Source organism: Gobio gobio (genome assembly GCF_949357685.1).
Source record: "Gobio gobio genome assembly, chromosome: 23".
Lineage (NCBI taxonomy): Eukaryota > Metazoa > Chordata > Actinopteri > Cypriniformes > Gobionidae > Gobio > Gobio gobio.
Window position 1 is genome coordinate 42,661,791 of NC_137119.1, and position 15,000 is coordinate 42,676,790.

Sequence of the window (15,000 nt, forward strand, 5' to 3'; positions counted from 1 at the left end):
CTAAATACTTGTTTCTCTGAAAAGCAATGCTTTGAAATGTGTGTTTTGTGTGTCAGAATGTCTGTTTTTGTTTCGGTCTGTGCAATTAACGCCAGTTTACCCAATAGTATTTCGACAGCACAGGTTCCCAGTTGGCGTATTTCTGCCATGGAAGCCAGTGAAACTAACCAGGTCAGAGATCTACCCGACCTTAAAAACCTTGGCATCCATCTAAACATCTCTATGAACGGAAGCACGTTAAAACGCGGATAAATCAACTTACAGTGTGGCTTTCATCGTCAATTGCGCTCGCTCCCATTGCGTGTCTTCAAACTAGCAACTAGCGTCGAGTCTGAGGAGGAGGGGGCAGGGCTAACTATATTTAACTTGGACTGCAGTACCTATTTTGACCACTAGCTGTCAATCCTACATAGTCATTTGAATGCATTATATAATACTCACTTTTTATTCCTGTATATTTTACCTCAGTCTTCTGCTGCGTTCACCAAACGCGAATAGAGCCTCTGGAGCGAGTGATTTCCATGTTAAGTCAATGGAAAGGTGCGTTGACGCGCGTCTGGAGGTCCTGCGGCGCGATAGATGCGTTATGCGCAGCGGGGTGGACGCGATTTCGCCTTATTCGTACGAATGACGTGAATGGAGCGTCTTGCGCGAGAGGTGTTTTTTGCAACTACTTTATAGAGCTTTATTTTGTGAGAACAGAAAACTCTGCATCGTCTTATGGGACAAGGTTGATATTAAAGCTACACTGTGTAACTTTTTTAGTTTATTCTTAGCTAAAAACACTTAGTTCTTTCAAAAATATGTGCAAAAATATAGATCTCAAGCTTCAATTTGACCCATATTTTACTCTCAAAATCCATAATTTGCTCCCATTCAGAAAAAAATCTCCTGTATGATGGTCATGAAAATGCCTGACAAAACAGCGTCCCTCAGGGCTTTAGTTGAAAAGCATGCACATTTGGAGAAATATTGATAGAATATGTCAAATTTGTAATATTTATTCCAGTTCTTGTCTTATTTTATTACCATTTTCTAAACTATAGTAAATAAACTGTGATAATGTGAGAATGTTGAAGGTGTCTGATTAAAGTTACTGTGTCTCTTAACCCTCTGGTGCTCTTCGTTTAGAGGTTGCATTGGTTGTCTTCACGGTCATAAGTGACCGGACACCTAAAAATTAAACTTCCTCCACCCCAGTAAAACTAATGCAATAATTTTCTCCAATAATATTTTTTCTTTTTAATTTAGTATTTTTAGATGATTTTATGGTGTTTTTTAATATTTATGCAATAATTATGGTCCATTTTTGCCATTGAAAATTATTTAAAAAAATATTTTTTATTATTACAGTATTTCCGGTTAAAATAGAGACTAAGCCTTCAAAATAATTTTTTGAAGGTAGATTAGCGCCCTCTTTTGGAATTATTTAAGAAATCATGCAACCATGTGTGTAATCACTAGAGGTCTCTATGGAGAGGCTTGAGAATTCACTAGTTCTGTTTTGGACACATTTAATGATTTTTTTTATGGATTTGAATATAGATTTAAAAAATCTCAAAGACTATTTATTATAACGTTTTAGATATTTTTTGTTGTTGTTAGAAATATAGATTTTTCTGTGAATATTTCCCATTAATTTCCTATGGTGTCATTTTTGACCGAAGAGCACAAGTGGGAGTATTTTTTTAACGACCCCGAATCATGCCCTTAATTTTTTAGTGTGTTTACGTACCTAATGCTAGAAAAGTCACCAAGTTTCATATCATTCTGATGAAGCTGTGATTTAAAAAAAAATTCCAAATGTGGTTCATAGGTTCAGTTTTTCATAGGTGTGTGTGTGTGTGTGTGAGTGGATGTGTCAATATCACACTCTTGATGTTTTAGAGTGTCACCCCTTCACTGCTGTATACTTTTTTTCAGCATCGTGGCCGATTTGTAGATTGTACACACAAATATTCTGTTAATTTTTCCGATTTCCCAATCATTTGCTCTGGTCGGTCATTTATGACCGAAGACAATGAACGCTACTTTTTTTTTTACGACCAATTAGCATGCTCGAATCATGACCCCAATTTATTTGTGTGTTTACATACCTAATGCTAGAATAGTCTCATATCATTCTGATGAAGCTGTGATTTTTAACATTTCAAAACAGAAAATGTTCCGGTCAGAAATTACCGAAGAGGGTTAATCGATAAAATCATCTAATTCTGAGCGTGTGTGTGTGTGTGTGTGTGTGTTGCAGGTGTCGTATGTGATCAGAGATGAGGTGGAGAAATATAATCGTAATGGAGTCAACGCACTCCAGCTGGACCCAGCTCTTAACCGGCTCTTCACCGCCGGGCGAGACTCCATCATCAGGATATGGAGTGTCAACCAGCACAAGGTAAACCTGTCGATGTGATCTCAGATCAGTTTAGGGAGCACAAGTCTTGGCCTGTGAAATGACGTGGCTGCTCAAACTGAACATCCTATAATTACCAGCTTAATAGGAAAAGTGGACTCTTTAAAGAAACAAGATGTTAAGATTGTTTTTTGTTGGATACCAGGCCATATGGGTTTGACTGGTAATGAACAAGCACATAAAGCAGCAAAGGAAGCACTTCAGTTGGAAATGACAGAATGTAAAATGAAAGTTAAACCCATATTGAACCTGGACATTTACAATAAATGGCAAATGGAATGGAACGAATGTGTAAATAACAAATTATATGAGGTGAATCCACTTTTAAATGAAGGAGTTATTAGTTATTATTTTGAAAATAGATATGACCAGGTTGTATATACGAGATGCCGAATTGGACATTCAAGACTCACTCATTCGTATTTATTGAACGGGGAAGAGAAACCGGTTTGTGATCTGTGTAAGAATTTCACGAGTGTTAAACACATTTTAATAGAATGTCCTTTTTAAAATAATATTAGAGAACGGTTTTATTCAGAAAACACATTAATAGACATTTTTAAAAAGGTTTCTCCTGGAGTAATTTTAGAATTTCTGTCAAATATTAAATTGAAAGATTCTTTGTAATTGGTGTTATTATTACTGTTGTTGTTATTGGTATATATGCCTGATTTTGTATAGTGATTGTTTTTAGGACAAAATTGTTAAATTATTGTAAACAATGTATTGAAGTGATAATGTTGATTGACATGAATATAGCCATTGTTGCTGATATGACATTAAATCATAAATAAATAAATAAATAAATGACGTGGCTGCTCGTGTCTTGCAGCAGGATCCGTACATTGCATCGATGGAGCATCACACGGACTGGGTCAATGATATCGTCCTGTGCTGCAACGGAAAAACACGTGAGTGTGTGACAAGAGCAGAGCCGCCTTTGTTGTTTGTGTGCAGCACAGATTTATATTTGTCTGTTGTCTCTACAGTGATATCAGCGTCATCGGACACTACAGTGAAGGTCTGGAACGCACACAAGGGCTTCTGCATGTCAACACTGCGAACGCACAAGGTACTGTCATGAGACGAACGATTTAATGGTTACACTCTAAAAAATGCTGGGTTAAAAATAACCCAAGTTGGGTTGAAAATGGACTAACCCAGCAATTGGGTTGTTCTAAGCAAACATTTAACCCAACCGCTGGGTCAAAACAACCCAATTGCTGGGTTAGTCCATATTCAACCCAACTTGGGTTATTTTTAACCCAGCATTTTTTAGAGTGTAACCATTAAATGACTAGGTTGTAAATAGTTTTAAAATGAAGTATAGTACAGTCAGTTTGCACTTTATTATGCTGCTTGCTTGTTGATACTGTGTGCAATAGTGTCATTATTTTATTTATGCTTTTATTTATTTATTTTCACCACTGAACTCTTTTTTTCTTCTTGTTCTACCTCACCTGTTTTTACTATTTGTTAAATAATGTTTTTTTTAGTTCAATAAATGTTCCATTTTTTTAAATTGTAAATTTTAAATTATCATCCTGATCATTGTGTCATTTTTATGTTGTAAATTGAGGGAGCAAAACAGTATCGGCTCCAAATATCGGCTCAAGAAAATCGGCAGCCCGTATCGCTCATCGGCTAAGGCTGATGAAAAAAAAAACGCTATCGGTCGATCCCTATCCCAAACCCTTCACTAGTGACATCCATGACATACCTGTGTCACAATTGCGAGTTTTTATCTCACAATTCGGACAAATTCTGAGAAAAAAAGTTGAGAATTGCGAGTAAATAAGAATTGTATTAACTTGGTGTAAAAAAAACATCGCAATTGTAAGAAAAAAGTATTTTCCCTCCAGAAACAAGCTCGCATAAGTATTAAAACAGCTTTTTATTCTTTTCTACATTTGAAGGGTGCATTATTCTACTTTATGTATTTTTTTTTGTTGTAATGAATGTTGTGTGTGTGTTGTAGGACTATGTGAAAGCATTGGCATATGCTAAAGACAAAGAGCTGGTGGCGTCAGCTGGGCTGGACAGACAGATCTTCCTCTGGGACGTGAACACACTCACAGCACTGACCGCATCCAATAACACTGTCACGAGTGAGTTCTCAATCACTCTCATTATAATTACAGGCCGACTGAACAATACAGATTATTATATCTGACTGTAATAACTGATATGTAGAACAATAATATTAAAAAAAATCGACTTTTTGATATTATAATGGCGGTAACACTTTACACTAAGCTTAAAGTGTTAGTTCACCCAAAAATGAAAATTCTGTCATTAATGACTTACCCTCATGTCGTTGGACACCCGTCAGACCTCCGTTCATCTTCAGACACAAATGAAGATATTTTAGTGTAAATCTGATGGCTCTGAAAGGCCTCCATTGGCTCAATGCACTTTACACTCTCAAGACCCTTAAAAGACACTAAAGACGTCGTTACAAAGTCCATCTCACTACAGTGGTTCTACAATAACTTTATGAAGTGACGAGAATAGTTTTTGTGCGCCAAAAAACCCTAAATAACGACTTCTATAGTGATGACGATTTCAAAACACGGCCTCATGAAGCTTCGAAGCGTTATGAATCAGTGAGTCGAATGATGATTCGGATCGCGTGTCAAACCGCCAAACTGCTGAAATTTGGCGATTCAAACTGCTGAATCGACTCACTGATTCATAACGCTTCGAAGCTTCATGAGGCTGTGTTTTGAAATCGTCATCACTATAGAAGTCGTTATTTAGGGTTTTTTTGCGCACAAAAACTATTCTCGTCACTTCATAAAGTTATTGTGGAGCCACTGTAGTGAGATGGACTTTGTAACGACGTCTTTAGCGTCTTTTAAGGGTCTTGAGAGTGTAAAGTGCATTGTGTCAATGGAGGCCTTTCAGAGCATCAGATTTACACTAAAATATCTTCATTTGTGTCTGAAGATGAACGGAGGTCTGACGGGTGTCCAACCACATGAGGCTCAGTCATTAATGACAGAATTTACATTTTTGGGTGAACTAACCCTTTAACATTAGTTAATGCATTAGATAACAATGATTAGTATGTGTTTTAATTAACAGCATTAATTAACCTTTGTTAATGTTTGTTAACCTCTTAAACTGATAAGGAATGACATCATCAAGCAGGGCTCGACATTAACGCTTGTCCGGGACAAGTGTTTTTTTTGAAGGGGCAAGTGAAAAACAATTTTTCTTGCCCGACGGACAAGTATCCTGGTTAAAACGTCAAAACAAAAAATAACTAGGGAATCACCAAAGTGCAATAATGATTCTGCATTTAGTGTAAGTGGAGATCGATAGTGGATAATAATATAAAACAAACTGACGTTAACAAAGTTGCGCTGTTGAGGCTCGCGCAGCCTCTCGAGGAGAAAATCGAAAACAAATGAGCGCCGCTCACACACAGAAACTCAGTTAACATACACAGTTAAAATTGTGTAGTTTCTATATTTATATCATATGATACAGTTAAGCAACATCACACAAGCAAGAGTGTTGTTTTCCTGAAAATCATCACGACTGAAAATGACACTGATTTCATACGCCAGTTCCATAAACAATTTAACATTAAGTCACTTACATTTTAGATGCAATATTGAGTGTTTTTGTTCTATTTCAGCAGCGAAAATAGTTCCAAACAAAGATCACAGCAGAACCGTAACGCATCTCAAAGCATCAGTGTGTGTTAGTGAATGATTCAGCGTTTTAATGAATCGGTTGAATCAAAGATTCAATGAACTATTCATAAACAACCGCCTCATTCTTGAATGATTCAGCCGTTTCACTGAATCGACTCAATGACTCGCTCATTAAGACCGTCACCTGCTGCCACCTACTGGTGCTTTAGTTTCATCTTTACAACATTTCTTATATATTTCAATATTTCTTATCTTCAAATTTGAGAATATAAAAGGAAAGCCGAAGCATACCCTATATTTAATAAGATTATGGAAAAATGCACTTTATTAAAAGGTACAAATATGACAAATATGCATATTTAAATATGTCAAAGCTGATTAAACACTGGTGAGAATATTGCTTCAGAATAGATTATATATTTTTTTTAAAATCCGGACAAGCAAATGTTTTACTCAGACAAGTGAATGACAGATTTACTTGTCCAAAGGACAAGCGTGTGAACAGGCTTAATGTCCAGCCCTGATCAAGTATATACTTTAAATGATATGTGTCTGTGGAGGAGCTCTGACCTCATCATGTACTTACATACTTTCTGGAGACATGCATCACTTTGACATTTGTTTTACACAAAGTAACACTAAATTACTCTGGTACCATTTCCACCTGGATTTGGCCGACCCAAATTGAAAAGCTTCCCATACACACATACAGTGTCTCTAAATACGCAATACTGGTGTCATTTTACAGGAAACCCTTTGAAGTTGCATAAAACACTGCTAAAAGTGATAAACATGTTAGTATATGTTGTCTGAGCTGTAATAACCCCCCCCCCCCCCCCCCCCCCAAAAAAAAGAAGCGTTTTTTTTTTTTTTGGTTATAAATTTAGTTTTGAAAGTGTATAAGTGTGCTCTAGCACCCTGCAGACAGTTTGGCTGTTTCCAGCATATGTCAGCAAACACTGGAAAAAATAATTTTGTGACACTGGGATATTGCATTTATACCACTGTATATGGGGAGACTTGTATATCGGAGAGATTTGGGTTGGCCATTTCAATAAATAATTTGAATAAATCTGGCATACAACATGATTCAGACAAAATATTCAGTATTTGCTGCCATCTAGTGGAAATAGCCCATACTGTCTGCAGGGTGCTAGAGCCTGAGTTACACACTTTCAAAACTGAATTTATAACCAAAAAAATCAAAAAGCGCCTCTTTTTTGGGAGGGTTTATTACAGCTCAGACAACATATACTTAAATGTGTATCACTTTTCGCAGTGTTTAATGTAGCTTTAAAGGGTTTCCTGTAAAATGACACCAGTATTATGTATTTAGAGACCACTGTATGTGTGTATGGGAAGCTTTTCAATTTCGGTCGGCCAAATCCAGGCGGAAATCCCCCAAAATTGTCCCAGAGCTAAGGAGGTTAATAAAATATTATTCATTGTTTGTTCATGTTCGTTCACAGTGCATTAACTAATATTAACAGATACATTAAAATTAACATTAACACCAAACGTATTAAATGCTGTTGAAGTATTGTTCATTGTTAGTTCATATTAACTAATGTTGTTAACTTTTAGCCACTTTTCCATCATTTTTCACCGCTTTTTTTAATAATTCTGCCTGATTGTGGAAAAGTGGCTAACAAATGAAACCTTATTGTAAAGTGTTATGATTAAATAATCATTTGTTGGTTTATTGCAGTGGTTTTCAACCTGTGGGCCGCAACGATATTGCAGGGGGGGGGGGCGCCATTTACTATTAATACAAACAATAATATTGTTAATATATGTAAAAATGTCTAATTAAATATAATAATTCAATATATAATGAATATCAAAAAATACATAAGCTGTTACTGTGTATTCACTATTTACGCTCGCTTTTGGGTTGTGTTTAGAATAAACCACCAATACTTTTGCTGCATACTGTAGGCTACAACAGATTTAAACATGGATGAATGGTTATCAACAGGGTCGCTGAAAAGGACAAATGCAGATGTTTCTTCATCTACAAGTAAGGATAAATCTTCAGCAATGCCTGACATCAAATAGACTAAAAATAAAGCTAGACAAAGAAAATACAGTAGTGACTTCTTAGCGCTAGCCTTCACTTGTGTGAGTTTTTTTTAGCTTTACTTTAAGCTACTTTACCGGAATAAGCCTGATCTCCGTTTGCAATGTTCAGTTGCTTAGTAAATGCTAAACATTACCAAGCTTTGCATTTAGGTGGGTCACAAAGATTTTAGATTAGTTGGCTCTAAGCACCCTCAGTTGAAGCTGTAATAATGGGATGGTGGCGAAAGAGATTTGGCGTAGTTGTGTTTGAACTCTGGAGAGCGTCAAATGTTTCTATTTACATTGTGCTTTTGCAGTGTTGATCAGTGTAGCCAATCACAGGCGTATCTGTTGAGCTCTTGAACGCGTGGTCCAATCAGAGGTGTTTAAGTTAGTCAGAATCCACTCACCGCTCAAAACGCCAGAGTTTTGGTTCAGTGCCGAGTTATGCGAGCTTGTGAATCCTCTCATTTTAACAATCAAAGTGTAGACAGGATGTAAAGAGATTTATCGTGCAGTGTAGACAGCATCTTTCATTAAAGGGATAGTTCGCCCAAAACGGAAAATTGTCATCATTTACTCCAAACCTGTATGAGTTTCTTTGTTCTGTTGAACACACAAAAAATATATTTTGAAGAATGTTTGTAACCAAACTGTTTTTGGGCACCATTGACTTCTATAGTATCCCTTACTATGGAAGTCAATGATGCCCAAAAACTGTTTGGTTACAAACAGGGCCTAAAATTAACACTCGCCAAGTGGCAAATGCGAGTAAAAATCAGTGTTGGTGAGTATATGAAACGGTGTTGATCACCGGTTGGCCAGTAATCTTTTTATGAATTGTAACAATGTAATGTGAAAACACAAATATGACACTTGGCACAGTTACAGGCCAGCGCTGTATCGTCACAAGAGTTTAAGCCTTGACAATTTAAATATTCAAGCGCAAGAAGACACAAAAGAGAACTCAATTCTTTACTCACACGTCGTTTGTGTGCGCAATCATCCGAAGCACGTGCAGAAAGCGTATCCTTCATGTCGTCATGCACTTGAACGGACAAATTTGCATAAAATGTGCCAAAAATGCCCATCTCGGCGAGTATTCTAGCCGAGAAAGACAACAGTGTACAGTATCAGTGTATTGAATCTGCGCATTCGCTCTTAAAGTGACAGCAGCCTAATATTTCTATTATTAATGTTAATTGAATGTTAATCAAATAATGTTTAAGTTTGTAGTTTTAGCTGTGGCTTTGAAATTGTAATATAGAATTGTGAATATTCACTAGTATCAAAAATTTTGCTTTCATGGCCAGTAAATTTCGGCAAAAAGTCCTGATTACAAACATTTGTCAGAATATGTTCCTTTGTGTTCAGCAGAACAAAGAAGTGTATACAGGTTTGGAACAACTTGAGGGTGAATAAATGATGACAGAATTAAAACATTTTGTGTGAACTATCACTTTAACAGCCTCATGCACACTGAAAACATGGCGTTCACAATGATTGACATAGTGACCATAGCAATGGGCAGGACTAAAGTCTAGTATATGTGCATAGAGCAGCAGATTCAGGAAGCGGGCCTGGGCTTGGTTACCCATTATCTGCGTTTTCTGACACAAATAGTTGGTTCCGTAAATTTTTGCAGTGGGCCGCGGAAACTTGCGTGTTTGGTTGTGCGGCCTTGAGGTTGGGAACCACTGGTCTAATGCAATCACAGTCCGAACAATAGATGAAATAAGATACTTTACACTTTTGTTGGGTGCCTTTTATCATTAGACCCAAAATCTGTAAATCAATAAATCCTGGATTTAAGTTTGTGTAAAAGTTAAATATCTTTTTCTTTGTTATACAGCGTCTTCTCTCAGCGGGAACAAGGACTCCATCTACAGCTTGGCCATGAATCAGATGGGGACGGTTATAGTGTCGGGATCCACTGAAAAGGTTTGAAAACAATTTTAGTGATGCGTGCATGGTAGAAAGTGAGATTTGACTGGATAACCAGGGCCATACACCGATCAGGCATGTGACATAACACTGATTATCTCTTCATCACCTGTTAGTGGGCGGGATATATTAGGCAGCAAGTGAACATTTTGTCCTCAGAGTTGATGTTAGATGCAGGAAAAATGAAGAAACCTTGTGTCCTGGGTCTCCAAAAGGGGGACTGTAAGATTACAAATTTAAAAAAGTACATTGTATTTAGCATTTAAGGTATAGATAATAATTCTGGGTTTTTTTCCAGCAGGAGATTCCTGCTGGGCCTGTTTTACAGTGAGCATTTGAGGTATAAAGGAAGATTATTTAGTTTCCAGCAGGAGATTCCTGCCGGACCTGTTTTCAGACTCACTGTCGTTGCCTCTATGCGTTTGAATAGTTGTGCTGATTAGGAGTAGGATTGGTGATACTCTGTCTGGGCGGGTTTTCCCAAAACCTGTATATTTAATTTACATGCTTTGTTCAATCTCAATGTAAATCCCTCCCCCTTTGGAATGTATATAACCATCAGGTATACTGTTTGAGTCAGACTGTTTTCGGACGACCTGCAGCACAGAGAGTTCTCATTAAAAGAATAACTTCTGTTTGATCCCGAAGTCTCCTGTTCTTCATCTTCTGAGTTTCCTACACTTTAGAAGAAAAAAGTTCACAACAGGACCAACACAATATTAGGAATAATGTTATGCCTGATCGGTGTATAAAAAGAGTAAATAAAGTTGATTTTCATAACGGCTGTGCAGATGCAATAATATATTCTATTAATAATTATACGTTCGGAGTCTCTTTCTGATGCCGATAATTCCACATGTCTTTATTTAATGGGTTTGTTTTTCTCGCGCCAGGTTCTGAGAGTGTGGGACCCGCGCACCTGTGCCAAACTAATGAAGCTGAAGGGACACACGGACAACGTCAAATCACTGCTGCTCAACAGAGACGGGACTCAGGTTAGACAGAGACATGCTGGAATATTTCCCCTCAATATTCAAGTTGATATTTCAATAGTTTAACAACGCATGTTTATGGTTACGTGACACGCACAAATCAAATATTGCATCCATTTAGTAAGTGTTTTAGTAGAATTCTTTTTATTTTAAAATGGTTATGTTAATTTTTTATTTAATTATTTGCTTTTCATCAACTTTCTACAGTTTCCTTCCAGGGGTTCATAAATGAGAAAAATCCTGTCACTATATGCTAGAAATGTAAATCTGAATATCTATTTAATCTTCCACTCGATAGTATTACTACACTATTGTAACAAACACTAAGTATTCTTCTCATCATACATTAATCAATAATTTAGGGCCTTATGAAATCCGTTTTATTTTTTCCCAAATTCCGTTTTATTTTTTCCCAAATTCCGTTTTATTTTTTCCCAAATTCCTTTTTTTTTCGTTTTAATTATTGGCAATTCAGTTTTTTTTACCCTTAACTGTTATTTTAGTCGTAAAAAGAGTGTGTTTTTAATGTAAATATAATAGAAAATAAAATATAAAATAGGAATGACCTTAAATTTATTGAGGTAACAAACATCACATTTACTTTTCAGGACAAATACTGCAACATAACACTGCACTCTAAGCACTTCAAGTCACAACTAAATATCAGTGCTGTGAATTGATAAAAAATAAATAAATAATTAATCGCATTTTTTCTGTAATTAATCACGATTAATTGCAATTAAAAACATTGGAATTTGTAATGTTTTGATATTGTAATAATTTCAGTTACTCTCCAAATTAATTTAGAAACAATTTAAAGACAGCATATTTTAAATGTGTGTTGCAATGGCATCTTTTTATGAATGAAGGCCAGTATCACTGATATTAATGTCTATATGAAACATTGATGACGTTACATTACAGTATAACTGAAAGCTGCCAATTTCAACATTTATTAGGCTTTAAAAAATAACTTTTATTATAATTGAACTTAAAACAATCTTTACATAAACCCATTATAATAAATGTTATAATTACCCGTGGCCTTCCCTGTCAGACATAGTCTACACAGAAATTGAATAGTTATCAACACCTTTCTTAACTGCATAAATAATAAGTGAAATATAGATGAATCATCATTAAAGCTACAATCTTCTGTTCCCGTTGTTCTTTGAACATTAATGACAGACATTATCAGTGCTACTGTCACTTTAAGATCTACCTCAGCCAAACATGATGTGGATAAGACGCGCATCTCATTTCCTCTCAAGTTCATTTAAGGCATTATTTTCCATACAGTACATTAAAGTGCATTAAAAACAAGGCAAAATACAGCAAGTACTCCCCGAGGGAACTGCTCAGCTCGGTACTGAGGGCTTAGCGTTGAGTTTCTTAACTTTTTCACTGACGAAAGCAGAGCCGTGGTGAGCCGCTTCGACACAAAACCGCATTTCATTCCAAATATGTCAAATTCCGGGAAATTTTGCGTTAACAATAGATTCCGCGTTAATATGCCAATTCCGCGATTCGATGATCGTGGAAATCATACGGCCCTAATAATTGAATTGAATTTGTTTGATGTAATTGTCACAAAGCAGTAGCTCATTTATGCATATAATAATGTTAATGCTTATTTTTACGTTTTCATAAACGATTATTTTAACTACTGTTATATACGAGCAAAAAAAGTTTGTATGCATGTTCTTCAGTTGGCGTATTCATGCATATAAATCCCAAATTGTTCCTCACAAATCCATGAAATGTATTGACAAAGCCAATTGAAAGTGTGTTTTATAAATGCGGCCACTGATTTCTCAAAATGTGCATTATGGTGAGTTTTGCGATACGCTAATATTGTCAGCTGTCGAAGGGATTATTATTAGTCCTGGAATCTCCTGTCTCTCCCTCCGCTGGTGTGTTTAGCCCTCGCCTCTGTCTGTTCAGTGTCTTTCAGGGAGTTCGGACGGGACGATCCGGCTTTGGTCTCTGGGTCAGCAGAGGTGTATCGCAACATACCGCGTTCATGATGAGGGCGTCTGGGCGCTGCAGGTCAACGAGGCCTTTACACACGTTTATTCCGGAGGCCGCGACCGGAAGATATACTGCACAGACCTGCGCAATCCTGATATCCGTGTGCTGATCTGTGAGGAGAAGGCGCCCGTGTTGAAGGTGCGATTAGATTAAATACAATGGCAAAATGATGTTTATTTAACTTAATTTTCTTATTGAGGAGTCAGATTTCTATGTAACATTTCAGGATGTCATATAGAATATATATGTGACCCGTGCTGGCATTATGGGTCAGTAATACACACGGAATGATTTGGAGCTACAGGCAAAACAAGTGAAAAATGTAGATTTTGAGTTTTTCACAAAAATTAGTTCATTAAGATCTAAAAGTATCTTTATTACTCTGTTTTTGGAGAGTTGTTCCTTTCCCTTGTCCATCTCACTTGCGCTGTCTGACAGATATGACACGTGCGCACAAAGATGCACACTTTTTTTTGGTCAGATTCAAACAAATCATACTCCATTTTGAAGGGTCTATAATAAAACATTAAAATAACTCATTTTTGAAATTTTGGTCATTGCGATTAATTTTGCCAGCGCGGGTCACATACATACACACATACACACACATAAACATATATATATATATATATATGTTTATGTGTGTGTATATGAGGGATGGTCATATGAGGAGCTCTTTTCCAAAACGCTATAAATCCATTTCAATAGTTTTCAGGAAAATAGTTTTTTTTACCTAGACCCACACATTTTGTGAATATTCAATTTATCCTGTTAAAATGTTCTGGTCTGGTTCTGGTTCAGTCTGAACATGTTGAAGAATGATTATTAAATCAAACAACAATATTGTTGATGATAAATTCAAAGTTAATAAAAAAAAATTTCAAAACGCTATAAATCCATCAATTTTTTTATTTATTTATGGTTTGTCTTTTTTTTTTTTTTTTAAACAACAACAAGAGAACATGCAACATATAATCAGGGACTCATAAATTAATATAAATTATTGATAATAATGATAACAATATTCAATAAGTTATTTAGTAATACATATTCAATATAAATATAAAACATATAATATACATCTAAATATAAAACATATAATACACATAAAAATAGTCATTTTTAGTAAAGTGTAAAACCTGTAACAAATAGGACCAACTTGTCCACTACATATGCATGAAAAAAAAACAAATTATTATATTCAATATTCAACAATGCATTTAATAGTGCATACAGTAAAGTGTCTAACCTGTAAAACAGTAGGACCATTGTCTGCTATACATTTTTTTAAATCACATAGTGTGTGTATGTGTGTGTGTGTAAGTGAATGCGAGTGTGTGTGAGTGTATGCGTGTGTGAGAGTGAGTGAGTGTATGCGTGTGTGTGTGAGTGAATGCGAGTGTGTGTGTGTGTGTGTGTGTGTGTGTGTATGCGTGTGTGTGTGTGTGTGTGTGTGTGTGTGTGTGTATGCGTGTGTGTGCGTGCGAATGCTAGCGTGCTTATGGTCCTGGACTTTCGGACGCTTTCTTGTCATTTGCGTGAGTATGGCGTGATCCTGGTCAACCTTGTTTGGTTTTTCATAAAAATAATTGAAATGTATCCTCAGATCGTCCGGCGACAGCCTCTCGGCCTGACAGAAACCTTTGGCAGCAGCTTTGTGTTGATATCCCACTGTTGTTATCAACGCGCTACCTGAGTGACGAAACTTCTTTTTTTGTTGTTTTTTGTGATTTTCTTTGTCCAGTCGGCGTTTTCTACCCCCGGTGTAGGTCTCACTTGCTCATCAAGGCCATCAAAAGTGTTATCAGAGTTTAAAGCACTCATTTTTATGAATGAATGAACGTAAACAAACAGCTGTTCAGAGTGCCGCCCTGTTGGGTTACGTAGTACGCTCATCGAA

At 36.3% G+C, this 15,000-nt stretch overlaps 1 protein-coding gene across 4 annotated transcripts in view; it reads left to right on the forward strand.

The window, feature by feature from the left end:
• Positions 1 to 15,000, forward strand: part of wdr48a (WD repeat domain 48a) — a 40,396-nt gene that overhangs the window by 702 nt on the left and 24,694 nt on the right. Inside the window, exons 2-9 of one of the 4 annotated variants that reach the window (XM_079806386.1) lie at positions 2,249 to 2,389; positions 3,240 to 3,318; positions 3,397 to 3,479; positions 4,386 to 4,515; positions 8,051 to 8,092; positions 9,986 to 10,074; positions 10,971 to 11,072; positions 13,014 to 13,238. In XM_079806386.1, coding sequence (XP_079662512.1) covers positions 2,249 to 2,389; positions 3,240 to 3,318; positions 3,397 to 3,479; positions 4,386 to 4,515; positions 8,051 to 8,092; positions 9,986 to 10,074; positions 10,971 to 11,072; positions 13,014 to 13,238 — 891 coding nt within the window. The remainder of the gene's footprint in view (positions 1 to 2,248; positions 2,390 to 3,239; positions 3,319 to 3,396; positions 3,480 to 4,385; positions 4,516 to 8,050; positions 8,093 to 9,985; positions 10,075 to 10,970; positions 11,073 to 13,013; positions 13,239 to 15,000) is intronic. The other 3 variants (XM_079806387.1, XM_079806389.1, XM_079806388.1) reach the window with 3 other exon arrangements.